The sequence below is a fragment of the Strongylocentrotus purpuratus genome, unplaced genomic scaffold (genome assembly GCF_000002235.5).
Source record: "Strongylocentrotus purpuratus isolate Spur 01 unplaced genomic scaffold, Spur_5.0 spur5_scaffold_6, whole genome shotgun sequence".
NCBI classification, from domain to species: Eukaryota; Metazoa; Echinodermata; class Echinoidea; order Camarodonta; family Strongylocentrotidae; genus Strongylocentrotus; species Strongylocentrotus purpuratus.
Window position 1 is genome coordinate 30649304 of NW_022145612.1, and position 17758 is coordinate 30667061.

At 34.9% G+C, this 17758-nt stretch overlaps 1 protein-coding gene across 1 annotated transcript; it reads left to right on the plus strand.

Moving 5' to 3' along the window:
* The first annotated feature begins 3653 nt into the window (after window positions 1-3653).
* Window positions 3654-13476, plus strand: LOC589255 (V-type proton ATPase subunit S1). The gene is made up of 9 exons (XM_031000269.1): window positions 3654-3892; window positions 6627-6759; window positions 7205-7282; window positions 7683-7864; window positions 8521-8638; window positions 9139-9362; window positions 10503-10571; window positions 11321-11552; window positions 12384-13476. Exons 1-9 carry the CDS (start codon window positions 3795-3797, stop codon window positions 12594-12596), a joined length of 1347 nt encoding a protein of 448 aa, XP_030856129.1. The 5' UTR covers window positions 3654-3794; the 3' UTR covers window positions 12597-13476.
* Window positions 13477-17758: the final 4282 nt, after the last annotated feature.

The following is a 17758-nucleotide window of genomic DNA, read 5'->3' on the forward strand; positions in this document are numbered from 1 at the left end:
GTGATTTTTGGAAAATCCTGGATTCGCCACTGGGTGAAACCCTTGGCGTTATAAACACTGCACATACAGAGGAAAGTAAAATAGATTTCCCTGTCATCTCGAAGACTGAGATCCAAAGGCGAAATGCTCGAAATGCTCCTATACTGTTTTTAAACGCCCACTGTACTACTTGTAGCTACTTGCGCCCTCTATATAACAAACCATGCCTAATCGGTGACCATTGGTCCCCCATGATCCTCTTTTTCTTATGTTAAATGAGAGATGAGTTGATGAGATAACCAGCTGTCCAGTGACCTTGCAGGGCAGTCTAATCCCTCCTGTATACTATGGCAGATACGCTTTAAGAAACCCGGAATGTCTGTGAGACAGGTTCCCCCTTACACCTTGGGAAAATACTGATTATTTTGACTACCCCATCTGTTTTATGAAGTACAACATGTTTTAAAGGAAAGAAATTATGATTGATAGGACACTGAACAGGCCATAACCAGGATTTTTTTCAGTTTTAAACTTGCCAACAAGAGTTTTTGAAAACAAAAAACTCCTCATTATATACACCAGGGGCGGTGGCGGGGCACCAACAAAAAGGAGGCACCTCTCGTTACATGGTCCGAGATTATGCTTAAGCATTATACTTTGCAGCTGGGTGTGATGGTCTGGATATCTATTTGCGAGCAGGTGAAGCGAGCGAGCAAAATTGTTAAGAGGTCGCATTGTGAAAAATTGCATCTTATAAAGTGGGAAAAACCCAATCCTTATGGGGTTATAAGCACATTCTCATAACGGAAGACTGAACATACCTTTGATAAGTAAGACCACTGAGTTATCATATATTAACCTAAAATGCGAGCGAGCGTATAAAGCGAGCAAGCTTTGGATATAATTTATAATTGAACCAAAAGTTGCTTTTGGTCGCTTTAAATAAGGAGTACATTTTATAGTGAAAGAAAGGGGGCTGTCATATCCAAAGTTAACAGGACACTATTTAGAAAAGAAAAGGAGCACGTGTCAAGGTAAAAAATTGGGTTTATCAAAGGTTATGACGGGGCACTACTCGCACCTGATAAGGGGCACTCACCAAAGATGAAAAGGACACTCACTAGGAAGGTAAAGGGGGCTCAGGCCTCTCAAATTTTAATAAGGGCACTCATCGGAGATGAAAAGAGGCACTTAAAACTTTCAATATAAAAGGGACACCTCTCAGACTTCAAATGAGGCAATTAAAAGAGGTGAAGGGGCATTTATCAGAGCTTATTAAGAGGCACTTATGTGGAACGATTAGAAATTTTTAAAAAAAGGCACCTATCTCAAATAAAAGAGGGCATATTTCCTATGTAAAAAGGGGGACTTTAGAGGTACTTGAAAAAGTGTGGGCACTGTGCCTCAATGCCTCTAGGCTCCGCCGCTTCTGTTTTTATAGATTAAATCAAAGGTATAGGCCTATAATGTTAATCAACATCTTTTTAATGCAGGGAAGCGTCACAAATTACCATGACACAAGCTGATCGCCTTCAGATTGAAACTAATAACTTGAATCTTGATGTCAGTGAATTAGTACTCTCACGTTTTTTTGACACGATGAAAAGTTTATGAATATTCAGAATTTTATTTTTCTAATACATGCATGATTACTAATTAGTGACGACCATCTTTAAAAGTACCCCAAAGGTGCCCCTTTGATATAGAAAAAGGCCCCTATAACTTCGTAAGAAGTACACCTTTAAAGGAAAAGCACCCCTATTGATTTTCACCTATGATTAGTGCCCCTTTTATTTTGACACCTGCCCCTTTTCCTTCGACCAGCTCCCATTTACCTTTGCAATAAGTGCCTTTTTAAAATCTCTAGTAAGTGCCCCTTTTCAGGTACGAGAAGTGCCCCTTTTTACTTAAGATAAGACAAGTGCCCCCTTCACCTTTGATAGTTACCCTATTAAAATTTGAAAGGCGCCCCTTTTATTTTGACAAGTGCCCCTTTTCCTTTGTAAGGAATGCCCCTTCCTCTTTCTAACTCCGATAAGCGCACCTTTTATTTTTACAAGTGTCCCTTTCTCTTCCTAAAAAGTGCCCTTTTTCCTTATAATAAGTGCCCCATCAAAAAAAGAGCTCAGTCCCCTTTTCATAATTACCATCTTTTCATCTCTGATAAGTGCCCCGTTTATTATAACATGTGCCCCATTTTCTTTCTAATAAGAGGCCTTTCCCCCTACTCATTAAGGTCCCCTCAAGTCTGATCGATGTTCACTTTCTTTCAACAAATGCATATTTCCTTTATTACAAGTGCCTCTTTTTCATTCTCACAAGTAGGGCTACCCGTTTTCATATCTGGTCAGTGCCCCTTTTCGGGTGTGATAAGTGCCCCTTTTAACAATGATATGACCCATGCAGTGTCCCCTTTCCTTTCCAATAAGAGACCTATTCTCTTTACATGAATGACCCGATTCACCTCTTATAAATGCCCCTATCAAAATCTGATGGGTGCCCCATTTATATCGACAAATGCCCATTTATTCTCATAAGTGCTTTTTTCATCCCCGGTGAGTGGTGAGTGCCTCTTTTCAGGTGTTTAATTTGAAATATTATTCCAGTTTTATTACATAGAAATAGGTAAACAAGTATGACTGAATATTATATTGAAATGAGATTGGAAAAATTTCCAAGGCATTAAGAGAAAGAGATGCGACGAAATTTGCAACGATAGTCAAATTTGACCAATAGCCATTTATAACACCAAACAAAGAAGAAGGAATTCCCATAGACGTACATTGTATAAACTGATAAACTGCCGATTAATCTTGATATTATGCTGAAATGTAAAAAATCTGTCCATATTTATAATACTAGAAATCCTGATAATCATTTTATTGATAAATGTTCATCAACAAATTGTTTATGTACTTTTAGACACACTGGCCCCAAAATGTGGAATTCTCTCCCCAGAGATATCCTTGATTTTACATTATTTAACTCTTTTGTATCAAAAATTCAAAAATACTTCCATCTGTTTTTAAATCAATAACAATATATGCATTTTATAATACGTCTAATATCTTTTGTACACTGTTTGTTATTGTTATATATTTTATAGGCAATTTTTGGAACTTGTATGTATCTTTTAATAACAGGGACTGCCTCGACAGAACCTTTCAATCATTATTATTTGCAGTTCCCCAATTCATTTCTCTTGACTTCGTATAATTCCGGTATTTTGTAGACATGTTTCCATTTTGTGTGTGTTCTCTGTTTCCTATATTGTATATATTATATGGATTTAAATTGAAATTAAACTTGAAACTTGTATTAATTTACCCGGCCTCCCGGGCCCTCTCCCTCAGCCCCCCCCCCCCCCCCCCCCCTCTCTCTCTCTCTCTCTATTTTCTTCTCTATAGGCTTACTGTTTCTTCTCTCCCTTCCCCCCTCACCTATGTTTTAATCAGAGGGGAAGAATTTATTTGGACAAGGATGGGGTCATTACGTGGGTTTTGGCCATCGATGGGTGAGCCAGCAATGACCTCTACTCTACGAAAAAAGAAATAAATTCGTACAGATCAGTGGGTGGGGCACATCTTATATCAGGTGATCTAAACGTACGCAGTTTTGTGCTCGGTTTTGTGCATGATACGATGAACGCGCGCAACGCCCTTTCGTGCCGCGCGCCGATCGAACTCTAGCTCTCGCGCGCGATGCATCTTTTTCGCACATATAGATCACATGATAATTGATAGGGTAAAATTATACGTCGACGTGAACTAGACTCTACAGTAATTTGAAGAGAATTTGTGCTGAAATCCCTAAAAATGGCGAAAGTAATAGTGTTTGGACTTCTCTTCGGAGTCGTCATTCTTTCAGCTACTAGTGCATCTACTGTTCCTGTGGTGGCTTGGTCTAATACAAGGTGAGTAAAGATCGAGTGATGTGAGTTGAGAATGAGATTTGAATCGAGTAGACCTAGTACATGTTGTGCATGGTGGTTGTGCATTGTGCAGGGCCGGGATCGTCTCAGTCTCATGTCAGTCAGGGCCGGGCTCAGGCTCAGTAATTATGCAAATTGGAGCTCTAGACCTATGGCTTTGCCTGCGCACTTGGCACCTAACATTTCACTTGAAATTGACAAGAATTACACATCATATTCCCCTTATGCTTGATCTCATCTTACTCCTTATATTATTCTACCGAGTCATTTAACTTAATGTGCGCCAAAAATGTCAAAATTTGGGCAAGAACATTGATATTTTTAGAGCAACATAATTTTCATAAGAAAAGGCCACGGGTGCGGGTCGTTTTAAAATTGTAAAACACAGCCACAATATTAAACATCTCAACAGGGTTCCCGTATTCTCTTTCACTTTAAGCTTGTTCAGGATGTTTGAGATGAAAGATAGCATTTTATTTTTAAGGCTTGTGAGTTGTAGTCTAGACTCTAGATCTAAAGCCAGAGGAAATTCAGAAAAAGGTACTAAAAATTAGATGCTATTCTCGCTATTTTTACATTTTTTTTTAAATTAAAAGTGTATCGCTATAGAGATGGATATTTGTGTTGGTTTTAATACTCTCTGCTTCAGCCCATTTCGGCAATCTTTTTTTTTTCTATAAAGAAAGAGAGGTGAAGTTTAAAAGAAAAAGAATATGAAGATGACGAGCAGGAGTCAGGAAGACAAGAAGGAGACAAAGAAACGGAGGAGAGGGAGAAGAGAGGAAGAGCAAGGGATGTACATGTACATAGGTCTAAAGGAAGAAAAGTGCCATTTTACAAAGAACAAAGAAGATATAGAGTCTAGATCTATGTAAACCTGTCCTTTTGAAAAAATGCAAAACTGGCCTAGAACATGAGGAATGTATAATTTGTTTTGTTATAGCAGGAATTATTTGAAACAAACTTAAGAATATATCCCAAATCGATAAGATTTCTATTGGTTGAATAATGCACCACAAACTTACCCTAACCATGTTACATGTACTATTAGTTGGTCCAAAATATACGCTATTGATGGGGTATTCTGAAGTAATACCAAACATCGAAAAAATTGAAAACATTCAAGGTTTATTACATCTGTCCAGGTTATTTTGCACTCCCCATTGAGCCTTTATGGCATTTGTGGGCTTTACATGTATGCCATAGGCCTAATCAATATTGGTACTACATGTACATGTACATGGCCACAAACAGGTCCCATTCAAGCAACACAATAAGTAATTAAATAGATTCAAATTTGATTATCGATTTGGTCTTGGATAATTTCATAAGGTACAAATGCCCCCCTTCCCCCAATTTGTTTTTGTTTTTAACAAAACCTATTACCGGTAGTTAAATCAGTTCTAGGTAAATGGTTTTTGCATGTACTCCTTTCTTATATAAAAAAAAGGCTTTACTATTCATTTAATTATTTGCGTTTTGGATTACGCAAAGGTACATATTACCTTTTCCCTTTTTAATGCCTATTTGGTAGTTGTATACTCAGGACTATTTCATTCTGTCATATCAGTAAGGTTTAGAGGAAGTGATGATTGAAATCAAACAGGAAGCAAAAACCAACGGCCCGGTTTTGAAACTTGTCACTGACTCAATAGTAAAGTACATTTACAATGGTGTTGACATGGAAAATACATGAAATGGGTTATACATTTATTGGTTTTATCTGGTTATCTAACTTATGTGGACAGGTTCATCCATATCCATTCATGTATATTGCAAATGTATAAAATAAACAGCCCTTTTGTCTGTTGAGTAAGTAATGATACATGAATTGTTTTATAGTCTGTCCATTTCAAATCTTATGATCTAGCAGTGGATTTACATTTCAAAGAGATACAAGTTGAAAGAAATTCTCAATTGCTTGTTTTTTAATTCAGAGTTATAATGTTTTATATTCCACATACTAAGAATCTTGCTCTACGATTGGTCAAAAGTAAATCATGTGATAAAAGATACATGTAGTTTGCCCATTATTGATGGGAGAAGCAAAAAGTTTGCAACGCACTTTCAATTGAAGATAGAGGTACTATCTGCACAGGGCAACGCACTTTCACTGAAGATTATCCAAAAGCGCACTAAAACAGGCGTAATTAAGCGCGCATTACCAATGAGTGCAATTAAAGCAAACACATGCGCGCACCGTACCCTCAAGGGGTTGGGTTAATCTTTTAATTTTTTTGGTGTGAATTTGGGCCTGGTGTCTTTCATGTAGATGCATGCACGTCCTTTTATTTTTGTATTTAAATTGTTTTAGATGTGGAATATAAAGCAAATAATCACCTTTTGGTTTCAGGCGATGGCAAACTATCACTTCCTCGTCGATCAGAATGTATACGCTATCTTTCCTCAGCTTCGCTTCGGAAAGATAGCTACATCCAGATCGCCTCGGAAGTGATAGTTTGTCCCATCACCTTCACCAACGGTAGTTATTTGCTTACTATTATTAATCAAAAGTTACCACACATGTTCATCCAAATTTGAAAATACATGTAGCTTACAAACAGGCTAGCATCCTTTTTCTTTTTTCTTTCCATTCTGTTTGTTGGATAGTTGTTTTTTTTTTTTTTTTTTTATTCCTTCTATCAGTGTCTGTTTTGAATACTTTATTTTTTGGTTGTTAATACATGTAAGTCCTGTCTTTCACTGTTATTTACAGGAACCTGTTTGGCACCCGTCAGATTTCTGCTGGTGAAGAAATCAACAGAGCATCTCTGAAAAAGGACTTTGTAGACCAAGTTATAGGAGCAGACCGAGAACCTCAGACAATTATTGTTGTTTTGATGAACAAGGTACATGTAACAACGTTTCTTCCTAGTCTCTAACAGAAGAAACAGTATCCTTACTGATAAGTTTGATATAAATTATAACATTTTTCTCAAACTCCAAGATTTTGAAGTTTTCTCCACTTTCATTTTTTTATAGTTTTTTTAAAAACATCTTTCATAACAAAATACAAATTGGGAAATAATACTGTTTCTAAAACTTAACTTTTTCTTACCGGGTAACTTAAATTGCAAAATGTTGATATTGTGTATTCTGCAGTGTGGATTGCCTAAAAACATACATTTACATGAAATAGAATAGACCTGTGCAATACTCCAGTTTTCATGTCATCTTTTTTATATCAAGATATAGCAAATCATGTTGTATAATAATTGATGTGAAATGAGGCTAATAAGTAAAAGAACTTGTCTGATGTCTATTATTGATATTTTCCCCCATTCGTACATGCAGTTGAAGCTTGGTGATCTCACCCGATACAGCAATGCCTATGACTCAAACAACCAAGGAGGAATCATTCCTCACATCAAGGTAATTCACAGTCTCTTTGTGTTGTGAAGCGGTTTACTCTATTTAGTACGGTATATTATGGATGTTAAAAAATATATTATCCACAGACAGTTTTTTATTTATTATATATTTTGTACTTCAAACACTAATCAAAATGACTTTCCTTGCCTGATTTGGCCTTTAATTCAAATGCTGCAGTATTTCCTGGAAGAGAGATGTTATGGTGGTACGAGTCTGAATGGACATTGGTAATCTTGTGCTGTACTGTGCATATTTATGTACTTTTAAAATTCTTCAAGAATATCAAGCCTTTGAAATACATTTATACTTTCAACAGTGAATTAAAAATACCCGGTAATCAGTTATTGTCGTTGTTGTTTTCTGCATATATTCTTTATTTGATTCTTTTTCAATGATCTAGACCTCTATGGAAAGCTCTGCGTCAAGCCTGGTTCTTCCCCAGACAGACACATCTGACCTTCTCGATGACCTGATGTCAAAGGTCACAGGAGAAATCACAGAAATCAGCAACCCTGTTGATGTGAAATCTTTGGCCTTAGATTCTACAAAGACCAACCTTGTTATTGTCAGAGTTGAACCCAGGTTAGTTGTAGAAATTGTGCTCTAGTGCTTGATCTCCTTTACATAATACGAATCTAATGAAATACATTGTTCCCGGAAAAAGTTTCTGGCTTATTAAACGTTCTAGCCACCTTGTCACATGACATTTTTTAGGAGGCAAACTCTTGTATCTGGTTTGCTTTTGCAGCACAATCTCATTGCAGTCCTATCAATCATAGAGACTACCTGTGAAATAAAATGTGCTTTCACTATGTTTGATCAAACCTTGTGGTAGTATAGGAACACTCTGCTTTGGCATGATTTCAGCATATATGATGCACAAATTACACATGCATTCCAAGAAAGCCAGGCAAGGGGGAATTATTTTATTACACAAATAATACACAGCAGTGAGGGCATTAGTAAGAATTACCCACACAAGGTACCTTTGGAACAGTCTAACACGCCCGAGGCGATATGTGTATTGTTTTATAAGATGATGTTTTATTTGGTTTATAAAATGATGGTTTATAACATGATTTTACCAATGACTGGTCATTAGCACATACTCATGACCGGTCATTAGTAAAATTAAGTGTTAGGCAAAAGAAATGCCTGGTCACGTGTAAGCTCTCAACCAATCATTTGATTAGGTTCCGCTTCATCATCTTATGATGTTTACTGTTCAATTCTTGTAGTGATTCTGTGGAGGAACAGCTCAAGGGAGCCGATAAGTATGTCCAGATTCTCATGGATAGATTCAATGGAAAGACCACCTCATTCACACTCTTCTTCACTGCTGCACCAACATCCCAGGTAACAAATTTTTTTCTATATTGTTTCTGACTCTTATTTGTATGTACTTGTTTACAGATGTAATATTAAATCTGATTATTGCAATTTTAAAGGTGAAGAGGAATAGGTTACTATCAATGTATACAAATGATATCTACCAGTGTAGTCCACTGATCATGATGTAGACTTTCTTTCATGTTACCGTAATTCGGTGACTCTCCCTACTACTTTGCAAGTTCCACTCCTAGTTTTTGAGTATTTGAAGAACCATGCCTTCAATTTGTATGTATAAGTGATGGCCCATATCAATAATAATAATGGAGAATACATGGATTTATGGCTATATAGATTTATTAATAAATTAAGAATCCTTCTCTTAAAAGAAAAATACCCATTGCTCATTCCATGCTTGTGATGAGTCTCCTACAGGCTTGTACAGATCCACACTCTCAAGTAATCTATCCTATAATGGCTTCACCGTATATTAAACTTATCATTTCCCATGGTACTGTTCTTTACAGGACTCATCCCATGCTAGCGGACGTCGCCTACTCCAGACCGCTGAGGATGATAGTAAGTTTACATTCGTCAACTTCACCAAAGATGGTTGTGAGATGTACTTCTATGCTTCGGGCATCAGCGCTCAATATGTCAACGAAGATGGACAGAAGAATGCTAGCGTGCAGCTTCCTACCACAGGCTGGATGTCAACTGGATCAGAATGTGTGAACAACAAAACTATCACGTAATATAATCTCTCAATGATTTCTTCATGTGGATAGCAAGTAATATCATACCATACTAAAATTTAGTGTGTAACTAAATATGACATGTTCTACTTCGAAGAGCTCGGTTCCAAAAGGTACTACATGTACATCCATTTTTTATCAAAATAGATTTTTCTTTTTTTTCCCCTTGTTTTCCATTTGATGTACACACATTCAGTAACCTCATACACCGATACTTCAAAAAAGCTGAATTTCCCCAAAGAAGTTTTTAAAAATCAGGTCGGTTCTAGAGGTACTAAATCCATTCAAGTCATGCATACATTATGCAATATTTTTGGTTCCAAAAAGTCCTTCATCTAATTTTGGTTCCAAAAGATACTACATCCACTGAAATAAAAAAAAATTAAAAAGTTCATAAAAAATATTTGTGCAGATTAAGATTTTTTTAAAGAGTGGTTTTATACTTGTATCATACAAAAGTATAATCAGCCAAAGTATCATTCCAAACTGACATTGCTAACTATGATAATCAAAAAATCTTGTTTTTCTCATAATTTGGATTTATGGATGTAGTACCTTTCGGAACCAAGTACCTTTCGGAACCAAGCTCTTCATATGTGTAACATATAAGACAGTTTATAAGACAGTCGTTAAAGAGAAGGTTGAGTTCTGGGAAGAGGTGAAAATTAATTTGTGAGCGCTATCATTGTTATTATGCAAGTGTGGAAGAACATCAGATAAAAATGTTCCCTGAAATCCCAAGACCATGTTGCCACTTTGAAATTCCAATCAAACTTTAAGATTTATAAATCCAAAATCCTTTTCCCTGATATTTGTGCCTATGTCGCCAAAGGTAACTCAAGATCCATTAAGCATATTTTAACCAAACTCAGATCAAGTATGTATGAGCATGTTATTAAGGATGAACTGATTAGATTTTGGGCAGAAAATGTCAAAGGTCACAGGTTTGTGAAAGTGTTGAAAATGCCAGAAAATATCTCATTACCACAATAACTTGAAATGCATTAAAGCATAGACCTACTAAGTAAGTCAATGATTAAAGCAACTCCAATCGAACTTGGAAAAGTATAAAGGAGCATGCAAGGATGAACCGAGTATATTTTGGGTCATATACTCATTCATTTTGTTTTGAACAGTTTCACCTTGGGGATTTCTGATTTGGAAGGAGGAAATGGCACTGCCTGGATTGAGAGTGTAACTTTCAGGTGAGTTTGCAAACAGTTATATAAAGAATCCTCTTTAATTAGATGCTCTGTGTCGTAAACAAATACACTTTATTAACATGATACAAATATGCTGCTGACATAATTTTACACATTACAAAACGATGAGTTGTTAAGAATTTCATCAAATGTTTGGATTATTATGATACTGTTATATTGTAGATACTGAACAAGTCCTGTGAATGATCTCAAGAGAATTTTCTTTCTGAATCCCCCCCCCCCCTTTTTCTTTTTACATCAATAACATAATGCCAGTATATATGTTCATGTATATTCTCCAATCATATATTTTGCCACCAGCCCATTCAGTGTATAATATGAATACATTTTAATAATGCATTGCTGAGATATCATTCTTGCTATTCTATCTATGCCAGCCCAATATCACATATTCTTTAGTGAAGATAAGTAACAGATTAGAAATAGGTAAGTGATAGATTAGTGATACATAACATCATCTGAGCAGCAGCGAACAAATTTGATTGCCGCATTTGGGACTCTCCTTACATGGACTGCTGGTGTGAGCAGCCGTAAAATCTGTTGATACCTGAACTGGCTGTTGTTAGAAATTGTACGATACATGCATCCCCCCGCCCCCCTCAAAATAAAAAAAATGAAAAATATGAAAAGAAGGTAATCCGATAGATGTTATGTTGTGTAAGTAAGGTACATACATGTATATAATTTGAAAACCTTCCCCCCCCCCCCCATATTCTTATTGTTTTTTTTAGTCTGGAATTCAACACGACTGCGAGAAACTTCTGGTATGTAAGCACTGGTTCTATCACTGCTAAACTGACAGGGCAGGAGGAAACAACCCATCAGATCGATATGCAGGTGTTGGAGACTCCAGTAGGATGGTCCTATCACTGTGGTGATATTGTAATGGTAGCAATGGAGAACAAAAATGCAACCGAAAATGAATCCAAAGATATGGTCAATCTTATCTTCAAGGATTTTCAGGTGAATTTCTTTCATAATGTGTTTTTAGGGCACTATTGGTTGTTAGTGTTTTGTCTGTTTGGTTGCGTATTCAATTTGTAATTGGCGTTTGTGTGAGTCAGATTTCAAGGGAGTATATTTTTATGTTTTTCATCCGCGGGTCAATTGGAAATGAAAAAGAGAAAGAGAGAGAGAGAGAATGATATTTCCAACGTCTTCATTACTCTTTGAATACGGTAGAAACAAGTTTTCAGGGTTTGATCAGAAATAGATGCATTTTCCAGTCAGAATATCTCTTTTTATTTTCTTTGCAGCTCAAAACATAAGAAACTTAGTTTCTCAGTTGATACAAACCAATATGATTATTTTGCCACACATTCAGTTCTTGCTTTATAGAGTAAAAGCAATGCTTGAAAAGAACATGATATACCACATCATTCTCTAAAGTATAATGTCATTGCTTCCTTCAATTTTTAAATCAGACAATAAATTATTTTGAAATTATCTTGAATATAATAATGAACCCTGAGTCAGATTTCAAGGGAGTGTATTTTTGTATTTTCATCCGCGGGTCAAATTGGGTTTGATCAGAAAATGGATGCATTTTCCAGTCGGAATATCTCTTTTAATTTTCTTTGCAGCTCAAAACATAAGAAATTTAGTTTCTCAGTTGATACAAACCAATATGATTATTTTGCCACAAATTCAGTTCTTGCTTAGTGTAAAAGCAATGCTTGAAAAGAAGATGATTTACCACATCAATCTCAAAAGTATAATGTCATTGCTTCCTTCAATATAATAATGAACCCTGTCTAGTAATCCACAATATTGACATTTTTATCTTTGATGCAGATTCAACCGTTTGGGATCAAGAATAGCAAGTTTTCTCCCGCTAATGACTGCATAGGTTACTTCTCCCCCGCTATTTGGATGGGTATCCTGACAGCGTTAATGGTGATTGCCATCGTTGGCTTTGGTATCGGTATGATGTCTACTGTCAAGGTCATGGATAAGTTTGATGACCCCAAGGGTAAAATGCTCATGATCAATGTTCCAGAGTCTTAAGGTTACTCATACAGGTGCTTACTTGCTATAAAGGGATATGGTGTGTAGGTTATTAGATTCCATAATATGTGAATTTTACAATTTGGGAGTTATATTTGTGGTACTTTTGAGCATTCAAAATCGGTAGAAAAAATACTCATAAACGTGTATGTACGTTTAAATGTAAGTTGTATCAGACGATTTACTTATTTTTAAGTAAAAACATTTTGGTGAAGATGCCATTAGAGCGAGAAAAAAAATTGGCCGAAATTGAAGGAATTATAGAATTTGTGTTACCGGTACATGTTTTGTTGATGTGGGGGGAATTGAATACAGTTGAGTGGGTTGTATTGTAGTTATAAAGTATCTTTAGTTTTACTGGGAGTACCTGTACAATGATGATTTTAGGTGTATGTAATGATTATTAGTACTTGCATACATTCCCCATTTGTTATTACATGTACACCTCTGTTTAATGATTATTTAGAAAGGCACTGAAAACTCATTTCAGTAATCATCATCATGAATGGTTGACAAAATTTTAACATAGATATGCAACATTTTAAATGCATATCTACAATTTTATTTTAAGGTTCTCAATTTAATCAATTATTTGTCTCAAAGTTGTCAAATATTGAAAACAGAGTTAAAATATGTTATCAAACTTGTTTCACATTTAGTCTAATTTGATGTATTACAAGCAATGCAAGCTGTTATCTTCTTGGTTTTATTTACCTTGTAGTTAAAGTTTTGTCTAAATACCCATTTGACTTTCTTCTGTGATGTTCAACCAGTCTTCAATTTTGTCTACATAGTATATTAATCATGTATTGATGGTACATATCTTGAATTTATCATTGTGCAATCGTGAGAGATAAATAAAAATGAATGTTTCCAATTATGAAATTTGTGATGCCATCTAAACATTATACAGAATGTTTTGCTGTTGGAAGTTTGTGTGTGGGTACCAATTTTAATAACCCTGATACATTGTAGAAGCTTACCGCTAGCTTAAACTGATTTTCAGTGAGGAAAGTATAATTGACTAAGAATTATATGAAGCTCTGCACATGTGTATGAGATTATTGACACATATCCGATTTTCGATGAAAGTTTAAAATAACATTTATTAGAATATATGCAAATTGGTCCCTTTGCATATTTTGGGCTTGAGTTTGATGTTTTGTCTTTTAACTAGGGTGCTCGGCAAAATCGGATCGTGATTACCTGTAGTTCAGGATACAGGGACTATTGTCTTCTTCCAACTCCTGCGAGGATGGATTACACAAGGGTGCCAACACTAAACCTTTCAGACAAATACAAACGTCCATCAGTTGAACTAAGTAAATAAAATAGCCGACAAAGCCCATCAATGCCATGAGAGTGCAGTTTCAGTGAATAGATGCATGATAATAATTCATGGAGATTGAATGCCATGTGCACAAGCCATCAGAGTTATAAAAATATAAATATGAATTATACCATGAAAAGCAGCTCGGGCCAAGATGAAAATAGCTCTCAAATTTTTTTTTACAAATTTAGCTCCTTTTTTTTGGCTCGCTCTCATAAATTATTTTTGGGGTTAGTTCATGGTCTTTAAAACCAAGAAACTAGTTAACGTTGGTGGCATACTGAAACTTCACAAATTGCGAAAAAAAATCAATGTTCGTGATTCATTCTTCATTCGTGGAGTAGACAAACTGCAGGCAGTATTTATATGATGTGAAGCTTGTAAAAGAAAGTGACAGAAAAATAAAAATGAAAAAGTGCTTAGTATAGGCAGTGGTGCGGGAGAATGAGAAAAAGAAAGAGACAGACAGACAGAGGGATACTCATACAAACAGGAAAGTGAGAGAAAAAGAGAGAGAGGAGTATACATAGAAGGGAGAAAAGGAAAAAATAGATCTGGATGAGAAAGAAAGATAGAGATGGGGTACATGAACTACAATGTACTGAAAGTTTTAAAAAATAAACAGAAACTGTGGTTTACTTGCAATCAATCAGCTTTAATTCACAAACTCTTCACACCTAACAATAATTAATTAGCCAGTGATTCAGAAACATACAACAGTGAATAAATTAATTGCAATTTATGGTTATGGAAAGTGTAATGATACATTGCATTAAAAAAAGTAGAGTAATTCCAATCATTCTTGAGATAGTGACAAAATGTAAAGAAACATTCCTTTGCATTCTACTTGTGAGATTCGAAAGTGGTTCCAAAATATTAAAATAAATTCCTTTTCTTGGGTGAACAACATGTTTTCATTTATTGTAATGCTGTCGGTACTCCATTGTGCTTTTTGCAATCAAATAGCATTAGGAGTAGGATCTACCTTGCTTTATCAACTAAATTATCTTATACTATGTATAAGCTATAGAAGTATTAACAAAACTTTCCAAGCCATTCACATGGAAGTTTATTTGTTTCCAGCACTTTTCATCACTTTATTTCAGAGGAAAATCCTTAAACTGTATATTATTCTCTGTTAAGCTGATGGTGGAAGGACCCTGAAGACAGTCATATTTGGGACTATAAAACATGACAATAATACGGGCACACTTTTCAAAACTTTTACATTAAGACCCTCTCTTAACAGGCTTCTGATAAGCTTACAATTCAGTAAGTAGTGAATAACAAACTCGCATCAAGATACTATTGCTATAGAAACAAGAAAAGAAAATACACAATATTATGTTTATACGTACATGTGAGCACACACACAAATATCTGATCCGGTAAATAGTACATGAAACATGTCAACATGTATTGATTACATACATGTACTAGCATTCTATAGCTAATTTTTTATTTGTAATACTGATATCATGAGTTTGTTACTGACCAATGACACCTCAAAATATTCCATTGCTTGGTTTTAAAAGAAACATAAATATTAAGTATTAGTATTTGATTCTAGGAATACATATATACAATGTACCAAGCTTAAATGATGCATTTCATCTTCTTGGTAAATTACTGTCAGATTTTAAAAGTGTTTCCATATACATGTATACATCAATGACCTGAACAATTCACATGAATCTAATGCAAGAAGGGCATCCTGATGAAACATGCAATTCTCCTGCTTTCAATACATCATATTGCTAAAAGTTCAAATTAAAGTACATTAAAATTGCACACAAGAATGCATAGCTAAATTCATATACATGTGTAGGCTTTGAAAGTTATAAGATGATAATCTGTACACATTACTCCTTTTGTGTATCATAATTGAAATGATTAGTTTATCCTTGTACTTAATATGGAAAGGATACAGCTCTAAAACATATACTTAATATTTTTAATAGACAGTGAATCTCGATATCAGTTAAGTTTATTATCAATTTGTTAATTTACTTTCTTGTTTATCTCAAGGGGGGTGTTTCACAAAGATTCTAAGTCAAACTTAACTCTAAGTTGGACTTAGAAATTATGAAGAGCCATTTGTATCCTTAAAATAAAATATATTCAAAAGCAAAAATTCAAGTATTTTAGACGTTTTATAAATTCCCCATCAAGAACATAAAATCTCCCAAGATAATAGAAAATATGAATAATTTAAATCAAGATTTTGTGTCTTTTAAAATAATTTTTACAAAATATTTTCAATGATGCTAACGGCTTTCCATAATTTTTAAGTCCAACTCAAAGATAAGTTCAACTTAGGATCTTTGTGAAACACCCCCCAGGTGTATCATTAATACAAAAGAAAAGGGGAAAAACATGAAGATTTCAGTTATGTGCACATGATAATATACTACAGCAAACACGTGCTTTATATTTACTAAAAATTCAACATTTTCAACAGAAGAAAACAAAATCATTCTAGCAAAACTATAATACTAGAGCATCTTTAGCTCAAAACACGAATTTTACACAAGAACCCATTTTAAAATGGGGACTATTTGGTAGATTATTCTCAGTCTAATTTCCAGGAGAGTATTCCTTTGTTAGATTTACATCAACAACTCAATATCAACAAATTAAAGGAATTACACAAGCCTAAATAACTTCCTTATCAACCACAAGTACTGATTACTTTTTAAACAATTTCAAAAAACTGCTATACATATTCTTAATCAAACTTTTGATGAAACCAACTACCGGTAATGTAGTGGATTGACGTTGCACATACATTAATCTGTTAAATGAACAATTTTAAATCTACAAACATGTGGCTATATTTGTACACAAGGTGCAATTCAAATGTTAAGATGCTTTTTTTTTTTGGTTACCAACAAATAATTTGTTCCTTACCGGTTTAGTATATATTAATTATAGTTATTGAATGTATTATTATCTAAGTACAACTCTGTACAGCGCTTAGAAACATTGTAATAAGCGCTATATAAATATAATGTATTTATTTTATTTATTTTATTTATCTATATTTATGACTCCTTTTACTATGTTTGAATAAAGCCCCGTCTTAATCAATTTTTTTTTTATCTCACCCAAGCGACATGTGGATGAGAAACAGTGGGGGGTCTGATTGTAAAACACATGGTGAGCTTTTGGACACCGTCTTCATCAGCCATCCGCAAAAACCTCACCCAGCGATCAGCTGGCGCGCTGTGTACATGTATACATTTTTTCACGGCGATGACGTAATTTATCTCAATATTGTCCGGACGTTACCCCGATTGACGCGTCTTAATTGTAAGGGGGTAAATGTTGTCCGGACGTCACCGCAACTTTATTTTCCAATTAAGACGGGGTTTAAGAAAAGCAGATGACATGGTTCGTTATAATACTCCCTTTATGAATCACTAAAGGCTGATTTATAAACAATCATCTTCTCTGTTGAAACATCTCTATCTGCTAAAACTTCTACTATCATCGTTTAGAATTTATCTTACACAATTAAGTTACTCTATTACTTTTACCAGTAGTTGAAAATGAATAAATTATACTTTGGTGGCAATTTAAGAGCACAGATAACTTTGATACCCTGCATTCAAAGTTGGAATGTAGCAAGCACACTCAGGATTACGTAACAAAACAATAATCTTAAAACACTTTACTTTAAATATAGATCCAGAATACATCATCTCTACAGGACATGTAGCATGCTACAATTTGATCAGATTTCATGTACATTATGAATTCATACTGCAAGTGGTAAAATAATTGGACACTTGATACCTATGTCTGAGAAGAGTCGGTAGGGTAGTGAATC